At 54.2% G+C, this 27043-nt stretch overlaps 2 protein-coding genes across 4 annotated transcripts in view; one reads left to right on the top strand and one right to left on the bottom strand.

The window, feature by feature from the left end:
* The first annotated feature begins 825 nt into the window (after window positions 1-825).
* On the top strand, window positions 826-7546 carry LRRC73 (leucine rich repeat containing 73). Its single transcript, XM_037405575.1, has 6 exons — window positions 826-1501; window positions 1954-2114; window positions 3171-3293; window positions 4542-4642; window positions 5317-5500; window positions 7101-7546. The coding sequence occupies exons 1-6, from the start codon at window positions 1230-1232 to the stop codon at window positions 7169-7171; spliced, it is 912 nt and encodes a 303-aa protein (XP_037261472.1). The 5' UTR covers window positions 826-1229; the 3' UTR covers window positions 7172-7546.
* Window positions 7547-8997: 1451 nt separating this feature from the next.
* TJAP1 (tight junction associated protein 1) overlaps window positions 8998-27043 on the bottom strand; it is a 40107-nt gene continuing 22061 nt past the window's right edge. For 2 of the 3 annotated variants that reach the window (XM_037405572.1, XM_037405573.1), the window contains 10 exons: window positions 26028-26122; window positions 24404-24457; window positions 22360-22518; window positions 19358-19386; window positions 18089-18250; window positions 17385-17451; window positions 16889-16918; window positions 15555-15662; window positions 14755-14838; window positions 8998-13059 (listed from right to left, as the gene is read on the bottom strand). In XM_037405572.1, the coding sequence (XP_037261469.1) occupies window positions 11743-13059; window positions 14755-14838; window positions 15555-15662; window positions 16889-16918; window positions 17385-17451; window positions 18089-18250; window positions 19358-19386; window positions 22360-22485 (1923 nt within the window). In that variant the 5' untranslated portion in view covers window positions 22486-22518; window positions 24404-24457; window positions 26028-26122 and the 3' untranslated portion in view covers window positions 8998-11742. The remainder of the gene's footprint in view (window positions 13060-14754; window positions 14839-15554; window positions 15663-16888; window positions 16919-17384; window positions 17452-18088; window positions 18251-19357; window positions 19387-22359; window positions 22519-24403; window positions 24458-26027; window positions 26123-27043) is intronic. The other variant, XM_037405574.1, reaches the window with a different exon arrangement.

The following is a 27043-nucleotide window of genomic DNA, read 5'->3' as shown; positions in this document are numbered from 1 at the left end:
TTGTCCCAGGGTTACCCACCGGGCTGGAATTCACTTGAGCACTGCTGTATGCAGCAGCCAGATTAGTTACGTGCAGAAAGCTGCCTACTTAGGCGGTTTAACCTAATTTCCACATCGCTGGCTTCCTTCTTCAGCTCAGTGGAGTTGAAAACGCAGGGGCCCTGCTTCCTATTGCTCTCCAAGCGCAGGATTACCCAATGGGGGGAGAGAGGGGGCAAATCCCTGCACCCCACACCCGCAAATGAGCAGGGGGAGGCCTGCCCCTCACCCCTCAGGCCAGCCCAGGGTGCAGGCAGCTGCTGCAGGATCCCGCGGTGCCTCCCAGCTCCGGCTCCGTGAGCCCGAGGAGCGCTTCCCACCGTCCCTGCCATTAAGCCATGGGTCCGAGCTCCAGCTGTAGCGGGTTTAAGCATAAACATCACTGAAGCTGGCAGAAGATGGCTGTTCAGCAGCTATACCCGGAGTACGCCATGGCCCGGCGGCTTTGGCCCCTTCCCCAGGCCGGCGCGGGGCTGGCAGGGAGAGCCCTTCCCCGGGGCTGCTCCCACCCGTCCCCTGTCCCCTCCCGTGCCCCCTCAGTGCCAGGGGCGCAGCCCGGGCCCCGCCGCCGCCTCAGGGCAGCGCGGGAGGCAGCAGCGCCCCACGGGCTTCGAGGGGCGCCGGGGCACAAGATGGCGGTGGGGGAGGCCGGGGCGGGACTGCGGGTCCCTCTACGGCCGCCCCCTTCCGTGGGGAGGCGGTCCGCAAGCGGGGGGCCGGGAGGCGGCGGCAGCGGCCGGCCCCGGGCGGTAGGAGGGCCCGGCGCGGCGGCGGGGAGGAGGCGGGGCGGGGCGGCCCGGCAGGTGCGGGCGGAGCGGGGCGGGGAGCCGCGGGGCGGCCCGGCCCCCGCCCGGCGCTGCTGGCACAGTGGGGAGGCGCGGTCCCGCGGGGCTCGGAGCCCGCCGCCCGTCCGGATTAAGCCCCCGCCGATGGCTCCCCTGGGTCTCGCCGCCCGCCGAGGGGTGGCGGCCCCGCCGGGTGGAGCGGGGCGGCCCGGCGGCCGCCGGTAAGGCTGCGCGGTGACGCCCCCGGGGCCGCGGTGGGCCGGGCTGGGACTGCCCGGCGGCGGCAGCGGCAGCGTTGGCGCCCGCCCCGGCCCGCAGCGCGCAGCGCGGCTCCCCCCCGGCTCCCAGCCGCCGCGACGGGAGCGGCGGGCGGCGGCGGGCGGCGGCTCCCCGAGCGGGGGGAAGATGCTGCCGGGGTCCATCCAGATCTCCGGGGAGACGCTGTCGGGGGCGGAGATCCGGGACATCTGCGAGAGCCTGCGGGAGAACTCGGTGCGGCTGCTGTCGCTGCGGGGCTGCCAGCTCTCCGAGCGCGACTTCGGGCACGTCTGCCGGGGGGCGGCCGAGTCCCGCTCCCTGGCCCAGCTCAACCTCAACCTGGGCATCGTCTCCAACATCAACCGCGTCAAGCAGCTGGCCGAGGCCCTGAAGACGAACCGCTCCGTCCAGTCCCTCTTGTGAGTACAGCGGGGCGGGGGCTGCGGGGGTGTCCCGGCCCCCTCCCGGCCGGGGACGGGTCTTTCGGGGGCTCGCAGCTCCGGGCCAGCCCCTGGGGTTAGGGCTTGTCCGAGGGAAGGCGCCCGTGCTGCTGCGGAGGGGCCCCTCGCCCTTCGCCCGCCTGGCAGGGGACGCCTCTGCCGCCGGCGGCGGGCGCAGCCCCGGCTTCCAGCGGCGGGTGGCCGGGGTGGGGGCTGCCCCTGCCCCGCCGGCGTCCCCCGCACCCCCGGGCAGGCGGCGAGAGGAGAGCCGCTGCAGCGGCCAGCAGACCCTCGCAGCAGAGGCTTCCCAGCGCTTTTTCCCACCGGGGGTTACCGTTTGTTCTCCTCCTTATTCTGCTCCTGCCTGCCCGCCAGGTTAGCTAGCCCCCGGGGAGAAGGCTCCGTGGTAATTTTCCCTTTTACCTGCACAGCCTCCATGGGAGTCCCCTGACAGATGCAGGCTTGGCCCTCCTCAACCCTGCTCTCTCCATCCACCCCTCGCTGGTGGCTCTGGATCTAGGAGACTGCATGCTGGGTGATGAAGGCATCAACCTTATCTGTGGGCTCCTGCCGCCTGACGGGGCCAAGTCCGGTAAGCACCAGGGGCCGTGGGCCTCACAACGACCGGTGGAGCTTTCACACAGAGCAGATGCATGCAGCAGTAAATCCCCAGTCCTGGAGGAGGCAGGCTCTATAGTTTGCCTGAGCTGGGGAATTTCTTTCCCCAACTTAAGCAGAAAAGCAAGCAATAGAGGAGCGGTTGCCTGGGGCAGGCGTGGGCTTCCTGCTATTGATCTGTCCTACTGGCAGTTTGCAGCTCGGGGACAACAGGTTGTTTCTGGTTCACAGCAGGAGTATTTGAAACTGGAGGGGGACAGCTTGGACTTTGAATGTATTATTTTGCATTTGCATGTTGATAATGGTGTAGATATGATAATGACCCTAGATAAATGGATAGTGTGCTCCCACCTCCCACCTCAGCGCTTGGCTTTACTGTCAGTGCTTGGGAATTGTCCCTGCTTATGGGTGCACTCTATGAGTGTGTATTGCATGGTCGTAGACTTAGTGCCATGACTCGGATCTTCGGATCTTCGTAGTCGATGATCTTTGGTGGTCAGAGGCCAGTGGGCTAGTTAAACTGAGAGCGGGCATGTGCTGAGGTACCACCACCCCTCTCTCTTGACTCTCAAAGTGTTTTTTCCACCTCTCCCCAGCACCTTCTCCTCTGTGTGCTCACAGTGCCACTGATGCTGTTATTATCTCTGCTGGGCACCTGTCCCAGGTGCAGGCTTCAGAGGCTATGGTCCCTGTCATCCTCTCTCCAACCTGTCACCTCCTTCTCCTTGTCAGTCACCTTGCACACCCCTTGCTTGTTTCTATTTCTATTTAGGGTAAGCGGGACACAGGCGGGGAAAGCAGAGAAATGGGGTGGTCACAGCATGGGCAAATGAAGGGCTACTGCTGAAGGCAGTGAAATGTTTCACTGATCAGTAAAATATGTGACAACAGTTGTCGGAGCAAACCAGACCCTTTAGCCTGTCAGAATACAGGGGGCACAACCCAAAGCTGTTCTGGTTAGCTGAACTAGTTCCTCTGGGACTGCTTTGGTGACTCTAAGGCTCTGATTTGGCTTCTCTCTCTTCTCCAGGCCTCAAAGAGCTAACACTGAGCGCCAACCCAGGCGTCACAAGCAAAGGCTGGGGACGCCTGGCCATTGCAGTGGCTCACAGCTCACAGCTCCGTGTGCTGAACCTGGACTACAACCCCCTAGGTAAGCTGGGGGGCCAGGGAGGACCAGGGGACACTGCACTCCTGCCTCTCAGCGTTTGTGTGATTTACACTGGGGGGTGGCTGGGGACCAAGCTCTAGAAAGGTGGCAGAGCATCACCAGCAGGATGGGGCAGTTTCCTGTATAAGTGCCTTCTGACCCCCAGTTCACTCTGCCACGTGCCTTTGGCTGTAGGGAAAGCCAGCCTTGCTGCTCTGCTTGTGTGAGGTGGCCACGTGCCCTGCAGGGAAGTGCAGAAAGGAGGTTGTGCCTTTCCCACTCCACTGCCTTTGTCATCATGTTTGAACCCTCCCTGCTTCCCCTGTTCTTGAAACCCTGGGCACCCAGTGCTGGCCTGGCAGATGCAGTATGTCCCCATGCTCCCCCCTTCATCTTCCCTGTGGAGCAGGGAGGAGGAGGAGAGCCTGGCACTCGTTGCCATAGAAACCAACTCTTTCCAGCTCTGATGCAAGGTGGTGAGGAGGAGATTGGGCCATGCCTCCCTGAGCATCAGCAGGATGCTCCCCTCCTCACCCCGCCTGGAAACACAGCCTCTCTCCAGGCCCTGTCTGTCTGACCAGGTACCTCCTCTTGGGCAGCAAAGGCCTCATGCTGTTACCTGACAGCAGCCTTTTTTTTTTTTTTTTTTTTTTTTTTTTGCCCCAGGAGGTGTCACAGTTGTACAGTATCTTAGCATTCGCTGGGGAATGTCAGAACACGCTGGAATCCTGTCTCTTCACCAGCATCAATCTTTAATGCTCCTGGTCTTGCTGTATCCACCCCCAAAAATCTGCCCCCTTTCCAGGGAAGCAATCTGTCAGCTGGTGCAGAATCCTCTGTCCAGCTCCAGCCCGCCCCCCCCCCCCCCCCCGACTGAGGTATTCAGCTCCTTATTCTGCATCTGGGATGCTTTACAGGTCTTGTTAAAGGCCCTCGCATCCTTGAGTAGGAAGGAGATTTGGGAAGATGTGGTTCCTTGGGGAATAAACCCAATCTCACTGTGGTCCTTTGTGTTCCCCCTGATAATCAGTGACTGCTCCTGTAACCACAAAATGGTGCACCTTTACCTGGTCTCTTGTCTCGGTTAGCAGCTTCCCCCCTCCCACCCCAAGGTAACTGAGATTTGGAGGTCATCTGATGGCAGAAATACTCAGAGGATGTTTCCATGACAGCCCCGGGCCCATGAGGGCATGTGCTATTACATGAGGGAAGGCAGACACTGCCGACAGCCCCGGGTTGATTCTCCCACAGGTGACCAGGTAGCAGGGATGCTCGCTGTCGCTGTGGCCTCCAGTCGAACCCTTGAAGTTCTGGACTTGGAGGGAACGGGACTTACCAACCAGTCGGCCCAGGTATGAGAACCTGCAGTTACTCTACAGCGTCACTGACATCTCAAGGGTATAGGTCCTGGCCATCCGTAGAGGCCCTAGGACCTCTACCTACCTCCATCCCCCTCTGTGAGTCCACATGCACCCCCTTCCCTCCCTGCACCCAAGGGTGCTGTTGCTTTCCCGGGGCCTGTTGCATTCAGCCACAGGAGGAGCTTGTAAGCCACAGCTCTGACCTAGGGCTCCTGGATCTCCCTCATGTCAGCAGGGAGAAGCATGCAGCTTGTAATTTGGCTTTCTTGGAGGAACTAAGGGGTTGGAATTGTGAACTGAGGATCAGAGCTAAAGCTCTGTGGGCAGGTAAGGGCCAAGGCTTGGTAGCGTAGCACAGGCTCTCCTCTTGGAACCTCAGCTCCTAGTGGTAAGAGGGGACTAGCCTGCGTATGTGGCTGCAACAGGGTGTAGAGCAGTCATTTCCTCTTTAGATAGAGCCAGGACATCCAGGCTCAGCTCTTCCCACAGAAAAGTGAGAGGTCCTCAGGCTCTCAGAAAGCCTGGCGAAGGGAGGGCCAAGGCCAAGGGAAGGTAAAGGTAAGAATAGGAGGGCTGGAGTTTGCAGGGAGATGGAGTATTGAAGCTTTCTGCTCAGCCTAGCTGCTGTTTGTGCTGCTTGTCAGCCTGTTTATATGTCTCTCCAGACCTTGCTGGACATGGTAGAGAATTACCCCACGGCCCTGCGGACTCTCATCCTGGCAGAGAACAACATTAGTCCTGAGCTGCAGCAGCAGATCTCTGACCTGCTCTCAGAGGGTGAGGAAGAGGAGGAGACGGAGGCTCGCGAAGTCACAGCTAGGGAGAAGAACCCCTGGATCTGCCAGAACAGTAAGAGCTCTGGGACCTGAGCTGCGGGCAGGGGCTGACAGGCAGGAATCGGGGTTGGTCTCTCGTGGTGGGGTTGGTGAATGGGGGTCTGTCCTTGCTCCCTGTGAACTGGAATCCAGACAGCCTCCAGGCGTGACCTTTATGTTAAATAGTGTTGGGCCGAGTTGTGCTCGGAAAGGCAGCCTCCAAGGACAATGCGGCTGCTGCAGAGTGGGAATGGTACCTCTGAGGCATTTTCCCTGACACTGCAGGAACAAAATCTTTGTGCAAAGTCTTAAAACGTAAGGACAGGAGCATTAAAGATCTTGGGGGCCCTTGCCAGAAGATATCCTAGCCAAAGCTCATGTCATTCCTTACTGCTTCCAGAACCTCCCTGCAATCCACATGGCATCAGCTATTCCTATCGCTGAATCTCAAATGTGTGAAGGGTTAGCCAGGTGCCACAGCCTGTCTGTTGCTTCTAACAGAAAAAAAAGTGTATTATGGAGATAGCAGTAGCCTGTTGTGTATTGTTTGTGTATATGATATTGCATAGTCATGCCTACCTTGTGATCCTGCTGGTTTGTTGGGGTTTTTTGGTTGTGTTTTGTGTTGGGTTTTTTTACTTATAGTTGTCCTTTCCCCCCTCCCAGTTCTCATATTAGACTAGCAGCAGACAAGCACAACCACTCCCCAGGCCTCAAAACATCTGGATCCTCATTTATTAGAGCCATAAAAATCCTTTACTGACAGCTCTGGCCAAGTTTGCATCCAGTTTCCAGAAACTGATCCCCAAAATAGAGATCTCGCACAGCAGTTTTGAATGTGTAGGACGCTGGATCTGAAGCACACAGCCACTAAAGATCTCTTCCCTCACGTCTAGGAAAAAAGAAAATTTTTTTCTGTTTAAAAAGGCTCCTAGATGGGGAACTGGTACCCTGCTGAGTTTCTTACTTGCTATGCATGCCCATCCTCCTTGCAGCTGATTCGCTTGGCTTGGGGAGAGCCACAGCGTTCCTGGCTGCTGCTCTGTGCCACTGCAGAGCCAGCAAGCTGCCCTCACTTCCCCGAGGCAGGCAGGGAAGGGCTGCACAAACCTTCCATTCACGCAGCGCAGAAAGTCAGGGTTTCCAGGGCTCTGCTGCCATAAGATGGCTGCTTGCCTGCTGCCTTCCGTGCTCTTGGGAAGGCAGCACCACCACCCTACGTGGGTTTGGCTGGCTTGCAGCCTGCCAGCCTGTCCCGCCTGGGCACTCTGTAGCTGAAAAGACATTTCAGTGAATGCAGATTTAAAGGTCTGCGTGGGGCTGGGGAGGGGCATGGCTGGGTCAGCACAGCCAGTGTCACCTGCAGGTGTATGTGGGGAGGGTTCGGAGCCAGTGTTCCTCTCGACAGCCAAGATAGCAAATGCAGATCCCCACCCTGGGCTCTTGCTGCTGGCTCTGCCTCCCCCCTCCCCAAACATCGATTCTGTTCTGCTGCGTGGCCAGAGTAGACCCAGTTACTACTTAATCTCACAATCCTCTCAGCAGTTTGCTTCCCACCCTGCAGCGCTCTTAATTCCTCATCCTTACCTCTGGCAGTCCAAGCGGCTCATGGTTTTCTCCCTCTCTTGCCACAGATTCCAGCTCCCAGATGGTCCTGATGACGTCAGGGCTTGGTGACAGCCTCTTAGCAGAAACAGAAATGTAGCTGGGCTACCCTGCCTGCTTCTGCCAAGAAGAGCCCCGTGCCCGCTGTGGGAGCGTGCGTCTGCCAGCGCCCTGCCTCTGGTGGGCTGCCCTCGCTGTCTTCTCACATGTCTCACGTTCTATGGATGCCTCCCTTGCGCCGGAGGCCCGGTCTGAGCGCATCTCTACACACATCTCTGTGTTGTCACGCGCCCCATCGGCCACTTGTGATTGTCCAGTCGCTGCATGTGTAGCCCACGCTGCCTCCCCCCGCGCCCGGCTGTGCCCGCAGGGCGCAGGCTGTATTTATTCAGATGTGTATAAGAGATGTTCTTTCTATTGCTTGTACTGCTGTCGCGATGAGAGTTTTATAAAGGTCACAGACGTGGCACCACTCCTGGCAGCGTGCGCCTCGGTCACTGCGCGGCCCCGGGTACCGCGCAGGCGGTGGCGCCTCCGCGCCGGCAGAGGGCAGCAGCGCCCCGGCCCGCGGGACCCGCACCCCCGCCCCGCACGGGGCCGGCCGCAGCCCGGTTTGCGGCCCCCCAGCCCTTCCCCCTGCCCGGGAGCTGGGCGCCAGCCGCGCACCCTCGGGTGAAAGCACCAGCCCGCACCATCACTGCGGGTTTGGCTGCTGGGCCAATGCCTGTGCTGGAGCTGCGCAAGGAAGGTCCTGTTTCCAGGCTCAGATTAGGCTGGAAGATTAAATGCGGCAGCAGCTGCTACTCAAAGGGACACAGAATAAAATCATTAATTATGGGGTCAAAGAAGAAACGCTTCCTGGGTTACACTTTGCATACACCTAGGTCAGAAGGGTACAAGGCAGCATAACTTGGGAGATGGAGGAAATATCCCAGCCCTGCGACCCCTGCAGCACCATGGAAATGAAATGCTTCCAAGCATCCGTACCGGCATCCTACAGGAACTCCCTCCCTCTCATGTTCAGAGGGCTTCCTACCTGGGGTATGTCCAATCAAGCCAAATCCTCCCTCCCCACACAAAACATAAAATACTGACACTAGGATTATAAAATTCATACTAACTCCAGGGAGGCGGTATTGTTCTGTGGTCCCACGTAACTCAGCTTCTGAAACAGACAACTGAGAGCGAGGGCTACAAGAAAACCAACAAATATTAAAAAGACTAGCTACACTTCATCCTACTCTAGATCAGCACATTGAGGTCTTTGCCAAGACACAGATCAGACAGAAGGGCAGCCAAAATACTTGAAATTGGGCAGGCACAGTTTTATGAGTAAAACTGCTTACAGCACAAGCCTCGGTGCAGAGGTTTTGACAAGCCTGGCCTTTACAGCCTTTAAGTAACATTAAAATTGCCCACATTGCTTTTTTAGTGTTTCTCAAAGTTGCCTCGTTAAATAATCTGCCTTTTTTTTAAGCTGCTGTCAGCTTCCAAGTCAAAAGTGACATGAGTGCTGCTGTGAACAATGGATTCTGCTCTACAGGCTCAGTCTGATCTTGAAGCTGACAGTCCACATTCAGAGCCAGACAGCAGTTTACACAGCTTCACTATGATTACAGAAGTAAAACACCGCTCAAACCACACATCGCACCTCACCTGGGACTGCGCCTCTTCTCCAGTACAATGACTTGATACACACAAGCATCTTGAACCAGGCTGCTGCTAAAGTGGGCACTCAGGATGACCACTGAATTCACAGCCTCCTGGAAATCTTACAGGTCACAGGATCACTCTCCTTGAGAGAGCTAAGAGGTGGCATGCACAGCTCAGCGAACTTGGGACACAGCACCATGAGAGGCTCTGCTCCCTCACATCTCAGGATCAGTCCAGTCCAGGTCTCAACCAACAGAGAGAACGCTACAGCCATTGCCACCTACTTTTAAAATAGTTTATTTCTGGTCTTAAAATATACATCAGTTTGAAAATTTCAGAAAAAAAAAACACATTAGTTACAGATTAACAGTCTGGAGTTGGGCCACTGAAAGTGGGGTCAGCTCAAGGCCCCAGAGCCAATACTGCTGGAGGTGAGCAGGAGTGCAGAGGGCAGGCACCATGCAGCTGGGAGAGGGCTCTGCTCCTCTTCAGGCCACTGCTCCCCCCTCAACCTCTGCCAGCAGCCTAATGCTGCAAAGAAGCATCTGGTGAGGCTCTGGGCACCCCTTTGCCACCCCTCCATTTCTCCACTGGTCTGCTTTTCAGTCTACCTTGACCAAAAGCAGAGGGAGGCTGGCTCTGCCCCGCACCATCAGCACCAGCTGCTTCAGCAAGAGTGGGTTTTGTCCCCTGACCAGCATGCCAGGATTCAGGGGAGATGGGGTTACGCCCTGAGGGGCAATGCCTCCCCCACCGCCTAAGTGGCTGTGCTGTCCTACAGGCAGGCCACCAGCCGCCTCAGAACCAGAGGAGCTCACTCAGTGAGCATCCAACCCAGGTGATGTCCGTGAGGCACGAGCTGGCTGCCGCTGCAGGTGCAAGCCCTCAGCAACGCTGCAGAGGAATAGAAGAAACGCAGCTGTGGAACGGCTGATGAGAGCAAACGCAAGGACCCCACCACCACGTTCAGGACAGGGCAGATGAACACCCTGCAGGCTCAGAGGAGGCCCCCACTCTCAGCACCGGCCTGTTTGCACAGGTTATCAAGCGAAATACTGTAGTGAAATACTGAGTCTCACCTCCCCGCCAGAGGGTGGCATCTAGCTCTGCAACTGTTCAAGGTGGGAAACAAGGTGAGCATGTAGGCAGCAGCTCTTGCCAGGGTATATAAAGCAACCTACACAGCGCTGGAGAGGCCAGCAGCTCCCTTTCACAGGCCCCAGAGCCTCCAGGCTGGAGCTGAAGCCCTGGCTGGCCCCAGCTGCAAGCTGCAGGCCCTCTGTAGAGACAGGGGTTTGGGGAGGGGGGCAGGATCCCCAGGCAGCTCGTGGCTGCACATCTTGCTGTAAGCATGCGAATGGAAGCTCCCTCCTGGAGAGAGGGCTGCTCTACAGCCCAGTGAAGAGCCCTCACTGAGTAGGGTGGGAGGACAACACAAACCCAACTCAAAAACCAGACAGCAGGCTGAGGACAGCCAGTGGGGTTTGCGGGGGGCACGGCACAGGGAGCCAGGCTATTCTCTGCCTCGCACCCCTGGGGAGCCAAGAAACACCAGACAGACGAGGGCACAGGACAAAAACTAAAACAGAATGCCTGGGCTTTGTAAGCCCTCAAAAAAATACCTACACCTACGGACCTCTCCCCCTCCCTCCCCCCACAACAAGACACCAAGCACACAAGACTGAGAAGTCACACAATATCACACTACACTAGGAAAAACACGCAGAGAGGCCCAGCACAGAAGGAGAGGCCCCAGAGAGGCACCTGAGCCAGCCTGGAGCCCCCCAGAGAAGGGGGCGTGTGAGGAGACCCTGGCGAAGGGCTGCCACCCAGCCGTGAGGTAGTGTGTCCGCAGGGAGCAGCTCCTCAGCACGCTGCCCTCGCATCCCTGCTGGCCCTGCACCAAGCCCTGCCCAGAAAAGCCCAGTAGCGTCCTTCACGCATTGCTCGCCCGGGGCGAGACCTTCTTCTTGAGTCTGGAGGGGTTTCTGCAGGCTGAAGGCCAGGATCAGAGGGAAGCGCAGCTCAGAGCTGAACCTCCTCACACACCCTCAACGCAGGCATCGGACCAGCTGCCAACGGCTGTGTCTGTTTATGCAGGGCGGGGAGAAAGAAAAAACAATACACCCCAAAACCAAAGGCTTGGAAAGAAGAAAGAAGCCCACCCAAGAGCAAAGCATCAGCACCATTCAAACAAAACAACAGCACAGAGAGTGGGGGAAGAGGTGTGAGGGAGGAGACACGCAAACCCCAGGCACCTAGCAGGTTGTGCCTCCCCAGACCACCCCAGCAAACAGCACCCGTGCCCCAAGCCACAGCACCAGCATCTGTGCGTTGCCTCAGTGGGGGCTGGGGGCCGAGCCCAATGCAGGAGCCAAGCAATGGGGACCCACAGAAGCAGATTCTGGAGAACCACCCCAGAGGGCAGCTGGGGGAAACAAAACCCAGCAGGAAAATGAGACACCAGCAATCCCAGCACATCCCCAGAGGCGCACAGCCAGCCACTGGGAGAGTCCTGGGAGAGTCCTCGTGCTCCACTCATGGCCCCTGGGGGCTCCCAGGGAATCAGACACCACCACACAGGCACTCTGCCCTGTTGGCACAAGTTAAAAGAGAGCAGAGCAGCTGTGGGCAACCAACATGAGAGCACCCAGGGCCTCAGGTACCTGAGTGGGAAGGGGGAAGGAAGATGCGAGCATAAAGAGGCACAGGCACCAGGACAAGGGGTACCAAGAACGAGCTCCGGTACAGGCACCAGTGTGAGGCTGTGAAGAGAGCTGCGAGTGTGCCGGGGCAGTGGGTGTGCTTCTGCACACTGTGTGTGCTAGTACTGTGGGGCTGAGGTGCCAGGGAAGGGGGACCCCAGCTCTTTCAGGTAGCAAAAGAAGAGAATAAATACAAAATTTCAGAGCAGAGCCCCCCCGAGGAGGAGGTTACTAAGTGAGGCTTCTCCCTCAGAAGGTGGACAGATGGTGGCACCCCACAGCTCTGCAGCGTGTGGCTGCTTCTTGTCCTGCCTCAGCTGAGAAGGTTGCCCTGCTCCTGGGCTTGCGTCAGACTGTCCTTGCGATGCAAGTGATGGACCCCCATCCTTTTGGGACTACGGTGTGGCCGACTGAAGGGAGGCTTGACCCTGCCTTCTCCACTTTCCTCTTGGGCACCTCCTTGGTTGCTCTCCTTGCTTCCCTGGAGCAACATTTCTCTCTCCTCAGCTGGGCTCTCAGGCAAGCCAAGGTCCACATAGTCCTTGTGCTTCGCTGGTGAGGGGCTTCCAGGCTCAGCAGTGCCTCCACCACTTTCCTGCAACAGCTTCTGGGCTTCATCCTGGGAGAAATCAGTACCATAGTCTGAGGAGAAATGGCTCCTGCGGGCTCTAGACTCAGTGCTGTCTGTGTCCACACTTGAGTCCCGGCTCACCGTCCAGCTGCAGCTCTGCGCAGACTCCTCACCATCAGAGTAAGCTGAGGCTGCCCTCCCCAGCTCCTGCATGGAGCGGCTGAACCTCTTCTGGAGCTCGGGGGCCGTGTCACGGCTGAAAGCTGTGCGGTTCATCAGCACCCGCTCTGAGGTGGGGGGTGCCTTGTCCACAAACATACGCTGCCAGTTGGCCAGCAGGTCCTCCTCGGAGCTAGCAGAGCTGGCAAAGGCGCTCGGGATCTGGGGAGGGCTGCTGAATGGGCTGCTCTGGGAAGAGCCGTGAGCCCTGGCTGCTTTGGGGGACTGCTGACAGGAACAGCTGGAGGCTGAACGGCGCCCTTCTGAAGCAGGGCTGTTGGGGAGCGTCCGGTGCCTGTCACAGCTCTCATCTTCACTCTGTACCAGGCTGAGGGAGATGGCCTGGCGCGTAGCATAGGTGCAGTTGGGCAGGGGACTGTTCTTTGGGATCCTTACCTTGTCCTCAGAGAACTCAATCACTTTGCGTCCAGGGTACATAGGATGGGGGGGTGAGGGTGTAGGGTACGGGCTTAGCTTCTCAAAGGCAGGCACCTCCTCTGGCACACTTTCCACACTGCTCTGAGGCTTGCAGCCACCATTCTGCTGTTTCCCCGCATCTCCCCCCTCCTTCCCCATCTGCCCTGCGCTGTTGCAGGCGTCAGGAGGGGCTCCACTCATGTCCACATGCACAAAGACATCCTCAGCCATGGGACAGCTGCCACTGCTAGACTTAGCTGAATTTAGAACCAGAGATTCTGGTTTCTCCAAGACTCTGGCAATGACTGAGGTGGGCACAACATCAGATGGAGCCAAGGTGTGGGTTGCCTCTTGACCAGGGCCTGCAGACTCCTGAGTGCTGTGCAAATGCTTATTGACCATGTCCTGCAGCTCATAGGGGAGCTAGGGAGAAGGAAAAGGACATTAGAAGGGGACTGCCACACAAGCCATTTGGTTCTAAATAATCTGCCTTTTCCAGTTAACCTTCATGTGTCCTTTGCACTCTTTATCTTGACCCTAACGTTCACCTACCTTGCCCTGAGAAAGGTATCACTTTCCAAAGCAAACCCGCCCCATGAGGGACCAACAAGGCTCTCTAGCTGTCACACCAGTCATGTTTCTAGGCCAAGGTTCACAGGCCCCGTTTTGCAAAGAGAACAAGAAAAGACAGCACAGGGGCTCAGACCCCCACGCCTGTGAGCAGAGAGACAAGGCCCAGCCAGTGCATGCTAGGAAGAGCTCTATTGATCTGTGGAAAATCAGCCAGTGGTTGCACTGAAGTGACTCAACAGCCCCCAGTGCTGGGATCCACAGTGCTCCCCGAATGCGGTCATTTCAGCCATGCTGCCTTGGCTGCAGACCAGGATCAATGCCTTTCCTTGCTCCCGCCAACTCCACCACCTCATCCCAATTCCTCACTCTTCATTTCAGAGAAGCAAACATGAGGTTTATTACCAAAGCTGCAGAACCGGGGTCTCAACAGGGCTGGTAAGCACTGCTCCTCATCCTGCAAATGAGCACTGCTGCTCTCCCCACCACTCTGCCAGGCTGCACTCACGTGGGTCACCACACCCACGCGCAGCACAAAGTGGAGAGCAGAGCTCCACAAGCCACTAGCGGCACAGCAAGGTTTGTCCCATCACAGCCAGAAGGAAACTACATCTAAAGCTGGGGACGAAGGGCACGCTGCATGACAACAGCTGGCTGTGAGGCAGACTGTCTGCACAGCTGCTCAGCACCACCCCCACTCCAGTGGCAGCCATGTGGGACATAGTGCTCTGGGGGGCAGAATTCAAAGCTCCAGGGAGGGGAGACAGCTGGGAGAGACATCAAGGTTACCCCAGCAGTAACTGATACACTGACCTCAAGAGTGCTAATTTGAGACACAATGGGGGAGGGTGACATATTGGTCACCTGCTAAGTTAAAAAAGTCAAGCACACAGTTTTACTGAAAGGAACATAAGAAAGGATGAGACTAAGGTATGGCAAAGAGCTGGGATAAGGGCCTGAATGATACTTCCAGCCAAAGAAGTGATGCTACTAATGCGAAAGACCTAAACTCCGTCTTTGCTCATCCTGAGGGCAGGATAAGCTGAGTAGACCACACACAAGGGGGAGTATGAGTTTGTATCAACTTCTCCCATTCAGGAGGCCTAAAAGGCACCCTGAGTGCTGCCTTCCACAGTCCTCCTCAGAGTAAGAAGTGAAGCCAGGCCAGACTACTGCTGCTTGACTCCTTATCAGGCAGCATGGCTCTTCCATGTGGCCAGGTGAGGAAGGGAAGCGGATAGAGCAGGGTAAGAAAGAGGTTTGTCCTCCTGCCAGCTCCCATCAGGCACCCAGCAGGCTATCAAATTCAAGGTTATTGTGCTTTTTATAACAGCTCCTGGCTGAGCTGTGAAATGGAGCTGGCATGAAAGAGGAGCTGGCAGAGGTTCTGTGCTGCTTTCTCAGTGGGAGTGAGAACAGGAGCCCCCCCCCCCCCCCCCCCCGCCATCTGAGGCTGAAGGATAAGAGGCCAACACCCCCGCAGAGAAAGCAAGATGCAGGCAGAGACCGTGAGCCCTTCTTCCCCACCTCAGCAGGACAGCTACTCACATCAGCAAACTTATGGTTCCTGAAGTGGGACTTGTTACACTTGAGCAGCTGTACTGCAAGATTACAGTCCTGTCGATAGCGTTCCTGCAAGAAAAGGCACAGACGTGCAACAGTGTCAGACTGGTCCAATCTCTTACCCAAAAAGGCACCAACTGACCAGATGCTGCTTGAACAGAAGTGGAAGGAGGCATCTGCTGAATTGCTCACAAGGGCACCTGCCATTCCCTCCTCTCCACACCCCTGTGTATTTTATTACAACTGAGCCACGGTGTCCCTTTCAACTCCAGTCCTCGCTCCATGCATATACTCTGTCAGGGTATCCCCTCTCCCTCTGGGGATTTTAATAATCTAAAAGTCCCACCAGATTTGCTATCCCATCCCAGAGCGTTCAGTCATGCCCAAAGACACTACCTGATCTCAGGCACCTTGCGGACAGACAGACTGGAGGGAGCTGAGAGTAGTTAACAGAAACAAGCATTGGATCCAGGAGCTTCTATATTAGTAGTGTGGAAAAGGTATCAGCTCCCTCCCAGCTCTAGAATCAATGACCCCTCTGTTGGTACAGCTTGAGTTCAGATCAAAACCTAAGCTCAAAAGAGCAAATACATTAAACGAAGATCAGTTTTTCCTTGCTCAGCCCCTCAGATCCTTTTCTGTTTGTCTGTTCCTACCATTGTGTAGGTGCCACACTTTCAGACGTGCTGAAGTCATTCACATGCTCCTTTACATTAATGACTTTGCACAAGAGTAAAAGCCCACACCTCATACACTTCCACAGCCATTTGCAGACTTGCACTTACATTGAGTTCCTCCAGCTTATTGATGGTGGTTTTGGCATCAAGCAATTTATTAGTGAGCTCTACAATCTCCCAGTCCAGCGTCTTGCGGTCCATCTCTGCCTTTTTAATCTGGGATGCAAGAACACCAGGTGTAAATCTCCCCAGCACAGAAGAACTTGGCTTCACCACCCACCTCAGCCCAAGCATAGCACAATGACAGGTTCAGCTAGGACACAAACACTTCCAGACAGACAGACAAAGGGGGACAGCCTGGCTCTTCACCAAGGGAGGGACTCCAAAGGCCAAATGGAGCCACTCTGCTAGCTAGGGACAACAGGTTGTGTTTGAACTTCCTTAATGCGGTATCTCTTCTCGCAACACAACCATTTTCCTCTCTGCCCTGGTTCCCACAGTGCCTGTTGGAAAGCTAGTGGCTTTGAGCAATCAATCTCATCCTGCCACTGGCAGCAAAGACCTCTGAGCTTATGATACCCAGCCCTGCTCTCTGGGGCAACAGAAAGAGAATACTACCCGTAAAGATCCAGCATTCAATGCCGAATGGACAAAAGTGTTTTTTTTGGTGGGGAGAGGGCACTATCTTGAAAGACTTTAAGCCTTGCTCTAGTAAGAAAAAGGACCTGTGTAGCTTAATCTGGAGCTCAGTTAATGCCCTCCTTAAAGCAGGCGATTTTGCCTCTTTAGACTCCCTAATAGTTCAGGTACAGGGCTGACAGAGACCCAGATGTAACAGCTGAGAGAAGCAACAGCTCAGAACAACCAAGCCACCCCCTTCTCAAGAAGTTCTTCCAATGTTGCACAAGGGTCCTCTGAGGCTGTGACCACCAGGGCCCAGCTGCGCGTCAGGGGTACAGCACAGCGACAACACAAGGAGGTAGGGGAAGACAATGCTTCCCATATAAGCAGTCTCTTCAGGCACCAGCACAATGAATATTAACCCAAGAAATTCAAGTGCTAGAACCAAAGAAATCTCAGTGTGGGATACATGGAGGCATTCAGCATCTCAGCTGTTTGACTTGCCTGCTCACAGCCCGAAGGGGAAGGGAGCAAATGAGGCTCACAGCCACCCACATCTTGTGCAGTGCCACAGCTTATGGGCACCACTTCCCAACACACCATGCTCCAGCTGGCTCAGAGTCAAACGCTCTTAAGATGGAGCACTGCAAGCTAAGACCTGCTGCATCTGCGGGCAGCTGCTGGATACCAGGCGAGCCCTTGGCTGGACGAGGGCTGGGGCCCCTCCATCTGGGATGGGGTATGTGGGACTGACAATGAAACCAACAGGCTGAGACACGTAAAGAGGAAAAAGAAAAAACACACAAACGAAAAGACGCAACTGCAAAAATCCAGCTTTGGCTGAGAGAGGCCTGAGAGGTGAGTGCGCCCAGCGTGTGCCAGCGGCAGCGTGGGGAGAGGAGAGAGAGAGAGAGAGAGGGAGGGAGAGAAAAGAAACAGCCATGAGTGTTATGAATGCACACAACAGACATACACGCACATTGGCTCTGCTCTGACTGCCCCCCCTCCCATGATGACCACCCCAAGACTGGCTGACACATCCCTGGCATTTTGGAAGGGACTGAAGCAACATGACGGAATACCATGCATTATGTCATGGGGAACCAAAGCTTACGTGCATGACCAAGTAGGGGCTCAGTAAATCAAGAAAACAGTTCATGACACCAGCTGGAATGGGGAGTAGATGGTCACAGCCAGAATCTCACCCCTCACCCACTGCCAGATCTGCTAGGTAAAGCCAGGGCCCCTTCCTCCATCTGCTCCTAACACACAGGTCTCTTCCACCTCCTCTCTGTAGTGACTTAACAGGGCACTTACCAGGGCATGCAGCTTCTCCTCCAGGTCTTGGTTGGTTCTCTGGGAAGCAGTGTAGCTGTTCTGCAACCTACGGAAAGAAGATTGTACACGTGGGAATGGATCTCAGGCACTTACTCAAGTTTCCTTCATAGTTGCCAAACCACCAACTCCACAACTCCAGAAAGACTGGTACTAAGACAGCCAGGCATATTTAACTATGCTTCACCTCTGCCACATAACGGCCTTCAGACCCCAACTTATGGGAGGCAAGATGAGGTTGGCAAGGTAAAAGGAACTTTCAGGAGAGGGTGTGAATGACTTCGGAGGACTCCTCTGAGCTATGTCACGTATAAGCATGTGAGCAGTGACTGGCACCAATTTTTAACTGAGGTACTTTTCAGGTAAAGTGGTAATGTGCAAAAAGAGCCACTGATGACTGCAAGAAAATACATGTGGGGTAACCATCCAAGCTGGATCCTGCCTTACATCCAATAGATGAAGAATTCCCTGTTGTCAACCCCTTGTGCTGGCAGCATTTCTACACCGCACACAGAAAGCAATGGCTACAGAGCCTTTAACTCCCCTGCAATCTGGGTGTGCATCTTTCCAAGGATGCAGCATGCCTTTGATTTAACAACAGGGCATTGGCTGCTCACACCAGGTGAGGGAGTCCTTGGTGGGAGGGAACTCTCTAACTGTACCCCTCTCTGTTTTCTTTTTCATACCTACGGAATTTGTCCTTGAATTTCTCCAGCTCCTCACGGTTCTGGCCCAGCTCCATCTCCAGGTAGTCCTGACCTGACTCCAGCTCCCTCTCCATCGCCTCCATTTTGTTAGTCACATATGTCAGCCGCCGGCGCAGCTCCTCATTCTCATGCTGCAGTAGCCTGGGGGACACAGAAACAAGGTGCCACTGGGTGCACAAGAGGTACTCCACACCACCCCCACCACCCCACTGCCCTGCTCTAGGGCCCAAGGCCCCACACAGAGGCCCCAGAAAGTCAGGAACTGAACTGGCAGGAGACTCCAGCACACGCAGGGAGAGGCGCATCTGTCAGGAGAGGGAGACTCAAACTCTCTTGGACAGGGGCAAAGCAGCACACACCAGCTGGCCAGCCTTGCCTCCCAGCTCCCTCTCAGGTTACAGCGCCTGGATAAAGCCCACTAGCCAGATGAGCTGTGCAGCTCCAGTGTCCCTCACTGGTGAATGAGACCCACTCAATAATTTATCCCAGTCCAGATTAGAAGAGTTGAAGGCAAAAAAGAGTAAAATCATCTTCTCTTCCACTGAAATTGTTCAAAAGCCCTTGCACCTTTAATACATGGTGGAAAGAGGACTCTGTACAGCCTTAAGCTCAGAAGCAGAGGTGGTGGGGTGCATTTACAGATGTGATCACAACTCCCAGTCAACCCCATTCCAACACAAACTGCTCCATTCCTTCCCAGCCAGGACATGCCTGGTGGTCAGGAGGATTTCCTGTTGGTTTTGATTTCTTTGTGCTCAATTGCTCAGAGAAGCCCAGAAGCACAGCTTCTCTCTGGCAGTGCAAGCTTTCTCCTCGCTATGGCTCGGAGTTCAGTGCTAGCAGCTGTCTGTGCCCCACACCACCACCAGCAAAGGGCTCAGCTCTCACCCTCAGCCAGCAGCAGACCAGCATACTCCTGCTGGTGGCTTACACCAAACAGCCGCAACAACAAAGCTTAAAGGCTTCATCTACTTTCTTTCACACCCACCTACTCCTCTGCCTGCACCTGCACTGGGGGTCTATGTTCCCTCCCCCTCCGGGCAGAGAGACATGGCAAGGCAGAGGCTGGCAAAGCCCAGACTAAAGCTCTGCCCACATGGCCCCAGGAAGATTGAAGATCTGAGAGAGCCTGCAGGGCCAGTCAGCTTCACTGTGCAGGTGGCACAGGCAGGATGTGAGGAATCAGCACCCACACAGTTGCAGTACAACAAGCATTGGACCTGGATAAAGGAGGACCAGGACACTTACTTCATCCTTTCTGCATCCGTCAAGGGTTCCTGCACAGGGAAGAAAACAGCTGTGAGATTCTTTCAGAGAAGGAGTTGATCTCTCACACTCTCCTAAAGGGCAGTCTTGGTTGCTAGACCCTACCTGTGACTCTTCCTCACCTGCTCTGACAGGTCATGCTAGGCAAGCTTAGAGCTCCTAGGATCTGTACACACTGTTCAACTGTCTGATACCAAGACAAACTGTGGGTTCTGGTTCAGAGCAGAAAAGCTAGACTAGAAACCACCACACAAGTTAGGTAACTTTACTCTCCCACGCTGCAATCTCAACATCTCTTGTAACATCACCACCTTAGCTGGTGCTTCAGTTTCCTCCACATCCACCGTTAGTGGGTAGCTGGAATCTCACAGGCCAGCATACACTGAGGACTAAATTGTCACCACAGCAATCACAACAACCTTGAAGCCCCACAAAAAAAAAAAATTACACCATCCAGACTGTGCTGTGAAAAGGGTTGTAGGCAAGAACCCCAGAGATAGCTGGAGCAGGGACCTGGAGAACAAGGAAACAGTGCAATGACAAGAGCACACGGCTCAGCTATTTTTACTTCCCTTGCACTCTCTGTCTCAGCCCATGAGATGGCTGCTGCCCGCCAGCACTAATGGGAGAGATTTAATTAGCACTAGTGAATTTAATTTAATTAGCACTGTGAATTTAATTTCACATTTTCTGTGAAAGTGCAGGACTGTGACCATTCTCACAAAGTCCAAGCTGCTCAGGATTACTTTTGGTGCTTGGTACCAATAGCACTGCACAAACCCAAAGGGCAGCCACACTTTAGGTTGTCCATTAAGTGTCGCAGCCAGCTCTGGGCTGAGAGGCCATGCCACAGACAGTTATGGGTGAGGTTGTTGAGCTGCTAGCAGTATTACAGAAAGCAAACCACCCCAGTCCTGGCCCTAAGACATCATGGGGCTGTTTCCTTCATCAATTCACACTTTAAAAGAATGGTCCTTACCACCTGCATACATCCTCCTGACCCTAACGACAAAGCATTAATCCATTTTTTTCTTACATCCTGATCCCACACTGCAATTGCTTAATTATTGCAGACTTACCTAAAAACTGCCTCCCCTACACCCACAAATACACACGGAGCAGACACTAATGACCTGGCAAAGGGGATAATGTGATTCCTACTAAAACAAGGCAATGGCCCCAAAGCAGGCTGGAGAAAGAGAAGAAAGCTTACAAAGACCTGAAACACCCATCATGCAAAGATTCGGTACCCCAAGACAGCTAGGCACCAGGCACACACAAAAGCAACAGGAGCATCCCAACACCTCCTGACACTAGGGCTGCCTGCCTCCTGCACACACCTCCTGCCCCGCAGCCTGGAGGACCTCCAACCTGCAAACACTTGGGAAGTCTGCAGCGGGGAGAACAGCACCAGCTCCTGCCTTCCTAACTCCTGGGGCCGAAGGGAAGCTGGTTCCTCCCAAGAGGATACACCCAACCTGGAACACAGCCATGAGTGGCACCCACAAGAGAGCAGCTTCTGGTGATTAAACACCCACCAACATGAGGTCTGGGGGCCTGCTCTCACACTCCCCACTGGCACTACAGACTACACGAGATCCAGGTGGGGGCTTCGGCCTTTGTGAGACCTCTGTCTGTGAGCCAGCGGCCCTGGCACCTACCTTGTTTAGTGCCAGGCTGAAGGAAGGGGAGGATCTAGATGGGGTAGGCCCCTCCTCCCGACTCCAGCGTGTTGGAGTGGAGAAGGATCCTTTCTCTGGGTAGTTCGGCTCCACTGCATGCTTCTGCCCAAGTTTAGCACACAGATGGTGTGGCTGTAATAGCCGTGAACAGGGACTGCTTTCATCCCTTCTGCCCTCTGCACTGCTTTTCCATGAAGACAGTGAGTGCTGATGACCAGAGGATGTCCCTGCCAGCCCCAGGTCTGCCAGCTGCTGCAGCTCATACTGACACAGATCTACTACCCTTCTCTCCAAGGAATGGAGTTTTCCCTTACTGTCCTTACTCACAAGGACAGGTTTCTTTCTTAGTCTGGAAGCTCTCTCAGCCTCCTCAGGACACCTTCTCTGGCACGAAGCTATTCCCATCCCCTCACATTTCTTTTCTGCTTTTCTTCTGCTTGGGCAGGGAGATCTTTCAGTTGCGTGCTTTGTTTTGTCCCCCTGCAGATGACCTTCCCCTTGGCCTTCTGGCACGGAGCTTCTGGGGAAAAGGGGAGAGTTCTGGTCTTGTTCTGCTCCCCTGGTCTCTCCCAGTGAGCGCAAGCGCATGGGACTCAGCACCCGCTGGGTAATCTCATCCAGGAACCTGGAGAACTGCAGTTTTTCCTCTGTGATCTTCTCCCTGCGCTTGACAGAGTCAGCGGCACTGCTGCTGCTGTGCTCCTGTGAGCGCTTCTCCCTACAGCTGAGGCAGAGCTGAGGATCACTGTACTTGCATGAGCCACGGCCACGGGAAAGAGTCTCTACTGAGCGGGACTTGCGTAAGCTCTCAGGACATGGGCCTGTCATGTTAGTCTGCTTCAGGATCCCTTTGAGAGGCACATGTGTAGAGGAGACCTGAAACTTCCTTGGTGTCAGAACTTCAGGAGGCTCTTTAAACATAAGCGAGCGTTCCAGGCTTCTGCTCTTGAAAGAGCAAGTGGGATGGTGTCTTTCATCTCCAGATACCACAACTGTCTCCATACTACGGCTCACAAATTTGCTGAGGTGCCCACAACTGCGGTTTGGGCACCGCTTCCCACTTCGCTGTCCCATCTTCCCACCACGTGGAAGTGCTGGCGAGACAGTCTGGCTTTTGATGTTCAACTCTGCTCTGCACCCTGTCACTTCCTTCTCACTGCTGGACTCCAGGGACCACGATGAGAAGTTCAGGTTGCAAACCTCAAACCCCTCTGCCTGCTTGAGCTGGCCTGCCTCAGTGTAACTAAACCCTGTTTGCTGCTGCAATGGTGTTAAGCCCTTTGCCACCCGGCAAGCCGTTACCTGACTCTGCTCAGCCAAGATCACTCCATCCTGGTCATCACGAATGATGGGTACTTCATGGCGTATTTCACGATGCTGCGGGGGTGCCTTGCGGTAAGGCTTCTTTGATGGAGCTGTGCTCGACATCCTCTCACCTGCGTGGCTCCGAAAGCGGGTTGCCTACCAACAGTAGAAAGTGCAAAGAAGAGAGAGTCACAGGCGCTCCATTGAACCCTTGAAGTGACCCAGCAGGAATTCAGCTCCCCTGGAGTCCCAGAGCACACCCCCATGCAGAGTGCTAATAGAGCAGGGAAAGGATGTGGCCACAAGCCTTGAGCAGCTGCTGCAGAAGAGGGAGAAAAGTAAGATGTAGCTGTGTCCTTCCTCCAGCCAGCGAGAGCAGAGGGCTGGCACATCCTCTCCCCCCTCTACACCCGCTCACTCACGTAGTTTGTGTGTGTCCAGATTATATATAGCAAATGAGAACAGACCTCACAGTGGCATATTGATTAGGCTCTTTAGGAAAGGCCTTTTCCAATATGGAAACTGCAAGCCTTACAGGCAGCAGTGACAGCTGGAGCAGGAGTTATTGATCATGTGCTGTCACTGTCAGCAGGGACTATGTGGGAGGAGACTCCAACCATTAAAGAGCCAAAACCCAGAAGTTTTTGGCTTACACTGGAACCCCAATGGAGCAGACCACAAGTGGCTTGTGAGAAGGAGGTATCATACCATCACAACTGCTCACTCTGTCAGACCACCACCCCCCCAAGTCACAAGTGGCACCAAATTAGGGAGCAATGCCACCGACACTGGTACCTAAGGTCAGATCTTGCAACATGCACCAGTACCATTAGTGGAAAGACCAGATTAGCCCCTTTACTTTCACTGTGCTGTGCCAGATTCTTCCTGCTGCGGGAGCAGTACTAGTACAAGAGCAAAAAATGAGGTAGAAGGAAAGCAGCTACCTTGTATGCATGGAAGAAAATCCTTCCTTTCCACCATTTTGGGACTGCAGTGGAGGGCAGGAAGACTTTCCTGCAAGCAGCCAGGATTTCAACTACCCCATCGTACACAAGACAAGAAATCCCAAAGATGCCAAGCAGTCCCTGCAGAGCCTGATACCAGGCTTCACTCCGGTGACAACACATGCACTGTTCATAGTTCCCCTGTATTTGGGATCAAGTGCCCACTTCTCATTCCCCTTTCCTTTCCCGAATCCTAACACTGATCAAGCCTAGTGTCTCTGCAATCCTCAGCACCTGACCTGCGGCACTTCAAAGTGCAGGACCTGCCTTTGAGATCACCCTCTCCCCTCTTCTACAGGCAGGCCATTTGATTCCCATTCACATGCCTTCAAGGCAGTCAATGGATACCACTGGGCCAGTGACCTTGCAGACTTCACTTGCTTTGGCCAGTGGAGTTTTACATGTTAAGTGTCTAAATGGAGCGCCAAGAATCGTCTCCAATTCTTATCCACTCTTGCCTAGCTGTGTCTTCTCAACACTAGACTGAGTCCCCTGGAAAGACTGGCAAGTGTGAGGTGTCTGCACCAAGCGGCTCCAAGCTACAGCAAGCTTTACACCTCACAGGGACATTTGCAAACTACCTGCCACTCTGCTAAATACAGAAGCTCACAGAAGTTTCTCACGCCTTTCCACAGACATAAATAACTTCCTAGGACTAACCTGTAAATCTCCACCATCAGAATGCTGGCAACTCCCCCTTACTGCAGTCATTCCCTCAAGGCTCATTCTCCTAAAAAGACTCAAGTAGGTGAAGAGATCTCCAATACTTCAGAAAAATCATATCCAGCATAACAAATGCACATTCCACTGCATCCCCAAATGAAAACAGGTGGGTCTGACTTGCTGGGAAGACATCTCTCCTCTTCAAAAAGGAATTATGAAATCCTGACCAGAAACAGGTTTGTCAATACCCCACCACCAAATAGGCTATCTAGGGAATTCTTCTGTCAATTCCTGCCAGGCTAAGGACAGGAGTTATGCATGGAGATATCCCAAGCTGAAATCACAATCCAGCACACAAGGACCCAAGCACTTACCAGCCTGGACTCAAATTCGAAGCCTCATGAAGCAGGAACACTCACTCAGATGCCCTGAAGAAGAGAAACAAATGGCTTAGCATCTATGAAAACAGCCAGTTTGAAATCTCACCCCATAAATATGTAGGGAATAGGGAATGTTGATAGCCAAGGACAATTGGATGATCATCTCACTCCAGGCACCTGCCCCAAACCATGTCAATTCTTCTGAAAGTAAATGAAATTAGCTTAGGATAGTTGGGCCACATAGCCCAGCAAGAGCTGGAAAAGTCACCTGGCAAGGACATGTCCAAGGCATTCAGGCAACTGAGACCACACAAACTCAAAATTCACAAAGCAATAGCTCCAAGAGAACCTTGGTTCCAGGAAGGACTAAACAAACCTCCTGTGAAATAGGACCATCCCAGCCAATCTTCCCCACTACTTCAGACAGATGCTGTGAGGCCTTCAGTACAAAAGCTTGGTAATGCTAACAGTTACCTCACCTGTCCTTTTAAGTCAGTGCTTCTCACCTACAAATGAGCTGGCAATTATCAGGCTCCTGTTCGAGCCAAAACATTACATCCTTGTACCTACAGCTGTGATAATCCACACCTCTACAAGAAAGGAAGGCAAGCTACTCTCCGACTTCCAGCAAGCAGCGTGCCATGCTCCACCTTGCTGCTAACTGGCTTCCATAAAATAGTGTCCAGCCCATCAGGGATACAACATAAGCTCAGAAACAATCTTCCTCTCTGTTCAAAACCCAGGGTACCTATCACTACAAGAAGAGAATTTGGTTCATCTGGGAGCCACCTATAAGAGCTTAGCTCTGTGGCCATCACTCTGCCACTGGCACAAGAGAAACTGCAATGGAGCCTTCCCTTCCCTGATGTACTTCTGCTGCTGTGCTGCTTTTCCCCGTCAATGGCACCAAGCCCTGGGAGGTGGGACAGGAGCACAGGGTGTGGAGCAGTTGTACATGCACAGGGAGAGCCAGACTGGAGGTGAATGGAACAGGCAGGCAACCATGACCACGCAAATACAAGCTCTGCCAAAACAAACTGAAGAGGTGCCCTAGTGCTGGCCCTGCCCCAACTAACCGTCTGGCCCCTTTCCTTACTACAATGCTACAGCTGGATCTCGACTAGCACACAAAAAACCAGCTTCACAACAGCGTAACTGCTCTGTGGGACAAACTGTAAAGTATGGGGAAAGAGAAAGAAAGGGAGAACGTGCACCTCCAGGAAGGACCAGACCAGCAGCTTGAAAATACTTTTCCACCAACTCCCAGCAGGAGCTGGTTCAGCATCCAGGCAAAACCACCAGCCACATGAGCTGGCAGACAAGCAGAGGCTTCCAGGAACAGCTGCACCCATAGGTCCACACATGTTTCCATTGCAGAAGTGCTCAGAACAAACATGCCAAAGGCGTCCCTGTCTCTCAGCACCACAGTTCCTCAGGCTCAAACAGGACTGTCCTGCTTCCTACCCCAGAGCCAGCAGCTATGCTACCTACCATCTCACCCCCACCTACCTGGAAAAGATATCAGGATTTGAAACCTATCTTCATAATATGAGAATTTCCAGAGACACTTAAAAACTCACAGTGCCTCCAGGCAAGTTTCCCTCAAACAAGGACTTACAGATGCAAAGTGACGACGTGTCCAAACATTTCTGGCCGCTTGTCTCTGAATTAGCTTTCTCCTGTCAGCATCCAGCAGCATCTGGCCAAGAGCTCCTGAAACATGAGAAAGGAAACTTGGTGTCAGTCACCTATCAGCACAACACATGGAAAGAGCCAGGCACGCGCAAAGCAACCCACAGCCAGGTGCCAGGGCAGCACTCAGCAGCAAACTGCTGCACCATCAGGCTACTGTCTAATGCCAGGACCCTCCAGTGAAACAAACTCCTCATCTTCACTGTGTCCCAGAAAATTAAGGTCTTTTATCCATCTCTCCACTAAGCAGGATGCCTGTGCAGACCAGTAACTGACCTCTGAAAGGCAACTGTTTTTTCTAGATTGCTCCAGGGGTTCTGCTTCCCCACTCGTCCAACACTAGGAATCCAGCCTCTGTCATTCTGCTCCAACCACCCTGCCATACCAACATAATTTTGTTCTGCACACTTCCCTGCACTGAACAGCACAGTTAAGCCCTCCTTGCCCTACAATACCTGAGCATCCTTTGCTACCAGAGAGAGAATCCCAAGGTGGCTCAATTCCCCACACCTCTGTTCAGAGTAACAGATGGTCTCTGCAGAATAGATGGACCTTGTGCTCCAAAGCAGAAAGAGAAATAGGTAATATCCAGACATAGAAGGCGGCACTAATTCTGCACACCACACTATTCACAAGCCTGTCTCTGAAGGAGCCTGCTGTCAAGTCCACATTCTGACTACTCTGGAGAAGCTCATCTTTAGCTTGGATTAGCACTGTAATACAAGAAGAAACTTAACCTCTTGGTTCCTTTTATCTGCCCTTTCCATCTCTCACCAGCAATGTTCCTTAACATTTACAGTCCTCTTCCTAGCAGGCTATCATCTGCAGTAGCTCCAATTCTACTGTCTTCTAGCTACTATCCACTGCAGTTCCAGTCTCATTTCTAAGCCTGCTGACAGTTACAGCTTTACTGGAATGGCTCACTGAGGGCTGCAAGGCTTG

This window comes from Falco rusticolus, chromosome 12, assembly GCF_015220075.1.
Source record: "Falco rusticolus isolate bFalRus1 chromosome 12, bFalRus1.pri, whole genome shotgun sequence".
Lineage (NCBI taxonomy): Eukaryota > Metazoa > Chordata > Aves > Falconiformes > Falconidae > Falco > Falco rusticolus.
The sequence above is the reverse complement of the archived record's forward strand: the minus strand, read 5'-3'. Positions and strand labels throughout refer to the sequence as shown.